General features: G+C 44.0%; 1 protein-coding gene across 2 annotated transcripts; it reads left to right on the top strand.

Moving 5' to 3' along the window:
* The first annotated feature begins 1,530 nt into the window (after positions 1-1,530).
* On the top strand, positions 1,531-5,021 carry ABRACL (ABRA C-terminal like). 2 transcript variants are annotated; one of them, XM_068677252.1, is made up of 3 exons: positions 1,531-1,667; positions 3,249-3,315; positions 4,471-5,021. In XM_068677252.1, the coding sequence occupies exons 2-3, from the start codon at positions 3,255-3,257 to the stop codon at positions 4,653-4,655; spliced, it is 246 nt and encodes an 81-aa protein (XP_068533353.1). In that variant the 5' UTR covers positions 1,531-1,667; positions 3,249-3,254; the 3' UTR covers positions 4,656-5,021. The 2 variants fall into 2 exon arrangements, with proteins under 2 accessions (XP_068533353.1, XP_068533354.1); XM_068677253.1 differs by lacking the exon at positions 1,531-1,667 and adding an exon at positions 1,933-2,513.
* The last annotated feature ends 480 nt before the right edge of the window (positions 5,022-5,501 follow it).

Raw genomic sequence — 5,501 nt, 5'->3', positions numbered from 1 at the left:
AACTGGAGCATTTCCCATACTTACTGAAGTGCTAATTAAATTCTATTTTAATAGATTTATCTTATATTTTCCTTAGAGTTCTGTCCATTTTGCTATAGTATTTAATATTGTGTTGGCCAACAAAATGACGATCATAAGAAAAGCAGTGTGTGCATATGCCAACTACATATGCCAGGATATGCATAGTTACAGTGCTCTTTAGATGCTACACTTTTTAGAGGATTCTCTCCTTTCTTTTGATTCAATTCAGACAGGCTTAAATCTAATTAATTTCATTATAGACCTGGGAATGTAGCCTTTAACTTATTTTTTTTCCAACTATCAGGGTTTGTTTTTTTTTGGAAAGAGCACCGCTTACAGGTGTTAAATATGGCTAATCTGTTTCTGATTATATATTCTGCAGCTATCACCTGATTAATATTATAGCTCCTTGTGCAGAAAGCAGCACTTTTTAATAATCAAAAATTCTGATTTTTATTATGAAAGGTAATATTTTAATAAAAACAGTGACATTTAAAAAAATGAGAAAGGAAGGGGTGTGGTCTCTTATACATCCCTGGAGTGATGAAAATGGATCTTCATGGTATCATTTCCACTGTATAAATCAATTAATCTAGCTGCAGGTTCTGCCAAATGAACCCTAGCTGAGCTTCTGTAGTAGTTTAAGATGCCTTTAGCAATTCATTCATCCTTGTACAGCATAGTGATGGACCAGACCTAGCTGCACAGCTCACAGCCTGAGAGAGGGTCTCAGTTTTGCCTTTAGAAGATGGTGCATGATGATGTGAACTGTGGGGACTGGAAGCAGCCTCTTACTCCTGCTCTGCTCTGGGGGCAGCCGTGCCTGTTGAAGAAGTGAGATGGTAGTAAGATAAAGAGCTGGGATGGTAGTGCCTGGGCATTTTCAGAAGAGATTTGCTGTGAGTCAGGCTGCTGGCCAGGAGGCTGGTAGTGGTGGTCTCGGTGCTCTGGAGGATTTTGTGCTGCTCTCAGTTTTAATGCCTGTGTCCCTGGGAGAAGATATACATATTTCTAGGAGCTGAAAAGGATGCAAAGAATGACAACAGCAGTAGCAAATCAAAATACATTCTGTCTACAGGAGGCTGCAGTGAGGAGGCTGTTGGTCTCTTTTCTCGGGTGACAAGTGTCAGGCTGTGAGGACACAGCCTCACGTTGCACCAGGGGATGGATGTTTAGGTTGGACACAGGAAGAATTTCTTCACAGAGAGGGTGGTCCAACATTGGGGCAGGCTGCCCAGGGAAGTGGTGGAGTCCCTATCTGTGGAGGTATTTAAGAAATGTGTGGATGCAGCACTAAGGGACATGGTTTAGTGGTGGATTTTGTGGTGATGGTCGGACTTGCAGATCCTGAGGGTCTTTTTCCAACTATTCTACGTTGTGAGCAGGAGCAGGACGTGTTGGGAACTGACTGGGAACCGAGGCGGCAGCGGGGCCGATCCATACCGCCCTAGCGCCGGCTCCTCGCGGGAGGGCGCTGAGGCGCTCGGCCGGGGGCGGCGGGGCGAGGCGGTGCGGGGAGGCGGCGAGGCGGGGCGGCCCCGTCCCCTCCACCGGCCGGGCGGAGCGAGGCGCCGCAGCCACCGCCCTCAGCCGGCCCCCGGCGCCTCGGCCTGCGCCTTCCGGGGGGAGACAGCGGCGGCGGGCGGGTGAGTGGCGGCGCCTCGCCTTCACCTCACGCAGATAAACTGCGGAATTTGTGTAGCCGGGAGGGTTGAAGGCAGGCGTTGGGGAGGAGGTGGTGGCAGGGGCAGCGCGGTGCTGGGCGTTAGTTTGTTCACAGCCACTTGGGTGTTCGTGCTGAGGGTGGGTTAGGGGGTGAGGCTGGGTCTGAAACCCCTGCTGGTAGTAAGCCCGCTTAATTTTGCATGTAAAATGATTTATTTTTTTTTTAAGTGAGTTTGGGATCTGAAGCTCAGCCTCTGTCAACCTCTTTGTCTCAGGCCAATTGGTGAAGGGTCAGGAGGTGGAGCTATGCCCCCCCTGCCTACTTTAGCTCAATAAAAAGGGAAAGCAGGGGAGCTCTCCTGTCAGGAAGGGCTTGTGATGCACCCGGATGCTAATTTTTAACACCGTTTACTTAACCAGATCTGTGCAGAAATGCTGTTTCTTGAACAATTGCTGTGGTCGCTCTGCTCACAACTCTGAGACTCTTTTGGACGGCGCTGAGCTCCAGGGTGGCTCCCTGTAGCTTTTGTTCCAGCCTGTGTGCCAGCACCAGCAGAAGCTGCATTTGATGCTTTGCTTTCCCCGTGGGGCACGGTTTCGTGTCCTTCCTTCGATGCCCACATTCGCTGAAGGAGTTCCGCATCGTGTTGGTGCTGCTTTTTATACTGCATCACGAAACAGCTTTTTAGGTGCCTGCGGTTGTTAATCTGGGATGTGTTGTAGCCAAATAGTACTTCCCGTGACTGTAGTGCTGCCGTCTACCAAGCTGCATGTGGCTGCAGTGACGGAAGGCATTGGTGCACACTGGGGGAACTTTCAGAGCAGAGGTGCATGAGATAAGTTTTGCTTCTTGGGATCTATATGAAAGGAGATGTGTGCTGGCTGCCTTAGGACACTTCCCTGGCTTGTTTCTGGTTGGGTTTTGGTCTCGGTAGCAGACGTGTGGCAGATGCTGTCCTTTCAGGCACGGCATGCACAGACCTGCTGTAACCAGCTGGATGTCTGGGCTGTCTCATGAGTGGAGCTGTGGTGGGGTTTAAATGCACATGCAAACCAAGGCCACTCACCTACCATTCATCCTATATCCCAGAGGGAAACATAAAGGAAGATGCTCCCTTTTTATTGTGGGTGTTGACAGAAAGTTGCAAGGACCCTGAAGACCTGTGGTGTTAGCAGGATGCTTTGTTTTTGTGGCTGCCTGAGATAATGATTGGCCTAAGCGCTTTAAAAGCCAAACCAAGCAAGAACACATAAAAACACCTTCTCCTTCTTCTCTTCCCTTCCCCCCCCCTTTTTTTTGAGATGAGTTCCTTGTGTTTGTGTATAGAAGGTACCAAGGTGGTAGCTTCTATCCATTTCTCCACAGACGTAGGGATGTGAAGGCTCTTTATCCTTTCAAGGCTAAAATGTCAGAAGATCCTCTAATTATGTGCCTCTGGGCTAACTGGGATTTACAAAATATTGTGATACTCCTGATGAACAGAGAACAGGCCAAGATGAACATGTGCAAAGGATTTACAGGTCTACTAATAACTTTGCTACAAATTTATTTTATGTTCTAGACCACAATGAACGTGGAACATGAAATTACCCTCTTAGTTGAGGAAATTCGGCGACTGGGAACCAGAAGTAAGTATTGTATACCTCTGAACATGCAAATGTAATCATGTTATACCAACCTGTTGTGAACCTGGCAAATTTAGTTAAGCAGGTTCAGGTAACCTGAAAATATATATTCCATATATATTTATTGCTAGATTGTGCGGTGCTCCCTGTGTCCTATCCCTTAAAGCAGTCCTGTTGTGAAGTTAAACATTTAAGCCTTTGCAGCAGAGAGGAAGCAGACCTGAAATCCTGCCCCCACTACATTTTTAGACAAATTTAAAATTACCTTTTTTAGACAAAGATACTTGCTGCAGTCTTCAAAGAAATGACACCTTTATATTTCACCTCCTTCTTTTGTAACTTCTGTTTTTCGAAAGTTGCGTACTTCAGTTATATTCATCACAGTGTTATTTAGAGGGAATTGGTCTGTATGCCTGAAACTCTAATCCAGGAGTTATAGTCCCTAACTTTGCTTAAACTTCTTTAGAATAGAGATTTTTATCTTAAGATTGCTTTTCATTGTTAAAGCCCCACTTTCTTTACAAGTATTTGTGCAATTTGTGGATGTAGGACCTGCTCACATATTTAAATTCTGATGCAGTTTCATTTAATTGTGTTTCTTTTTCAAAACCTGATACATAAATCTTGTACTTGATATGACTGTTTAAGAGTTTGCTGCTTAAGAAAAACCTAGCTAACCTTTTAAAATTCTTTCTTTGTGTGATAAATGACTTCCCATTATACCTTCTTCATAAGGAACCTTAAATATTAATAGGTGGGGGGGGCGGAAAATATTTAAACGTTTTAGGTATTCAAGACAACTTTCCTTCTTATGCTTCAAGGAAGTTTGATAGCCTGCATTGTTCATAGGCTCCAGAAAGACATCAGTCTTTCATAACATAAACATAACAGATATGTTCCTTGATACAAATCTCTGGGGCGGGGGGGAAAGGAAAGTCTTGACAGGCAGGACCTTTGTCTACCATTAATCATCAGCATTCGTAGTATGTTTCCCATAATGAAGTCAAACCTCGTGGAAGTGAAGTTAGGTTACTGGCAGCTGGGAAATACTATGGGGCTTACCTTCAGCACTCTGACTGCCTATCACTTCTGTTCCCCCAGTCACCTCCTAACTGAAAGAGTATCTGCATGTGCTTTCATGTTTTGTCTTTGATTTAGATGCTGATGGACAAGTGAGCGTGAAATTTGGTGTGCTCTTCGCTGATGAAAAGTGTGCCAACCTCTTTGAAGCCCTAGTGGGAACTCTTAAGGCTGCAAAACGACGAAAGATTGTCACTTATCAAGGAGAACTGCTTTTACAAGGTGTTCATGACAATGTTGATATCGTACTACTGCAGGACTGATGCAATCTGCATTTCAGTTGTGTGCTAATTGGATTGTTTGAGACAATGACTTGCAACATCCTCTGAATCAGGCTGATCATTCTATAGTGTTTTTGATGTATTTTCTATGTCTTTATAGTTGAAAGGAAATGATCCTATTTTGGAAAAACATTCCCTTTTGTAATTCTTCCTAAAACAGTACTGTACACGATTAAGGTAAAAAATGCCAGTTCTTTTTTTTTTTTTTTTTAAATCTCAGGTAATACTCCTAAATGTACTTGATGGTTATTTTCAATATATGAAGAAATAGAACTGGTGTCTTAATGTTTACAAATCTAAACGTGCCATGAAAGTATAAAATAAAAGCACATTCTTCGATTTATATAATTATTGCAGTGGTTGATTCTCTCTTTATTTGCAATCGGAAATGAAGGCAAACTGAATTTCTATAAGCATCATAGTTAAATGACTGCACAGGCAGCATGCCAGCGAGATAGAATGTTCTTTCTTTGTTACTGCTCCTCACTCCAAAGAATGGGCATTCTTTGACTGAATCACGTGGCAAAATTATTTCCAAGAGTTGGATGTGTAAGTAGTCTGGCTTCATAACAGGTTTGTAAGCAAACTGAGCATGACATATTCAATGAAGCACAAAGTAGTAATAATTTGCTTCTGTGTGGCAATCACAGTTTACTTCCCACACTGCTGAATTTCCTCAACAGAGTTTGCTGTAACCTCCAACCCTTCCTGCCCCTTGATGTTCCTCCCCTTAGTGTAAGGAGGAGTGGCTAAAGCAAACCAGTGCTGCAGCAATTCCTCATCACTCCCAGCTCCATCAAAGCAATGGCAGTGAGGAATGCAGTTTAA

The sequence above is a fragment of the Anas acuta genome, chromosome 3 (assembly GCF_963932015.1).
Source record: "Anas acuta chromosome 3, bAnaAcu1.1, whole genome shotgun sequence".
NCBI lineage: Eukaryota > Metazoa > Chordata > Aves > Anseriformes > Anatidae > Anas > Anas acuta.
The sequence above is the reverse complement of the archived record's forward strand: the minus strand, read 5'-3'. Positions and strand labels throughout refer to the sequence as shown.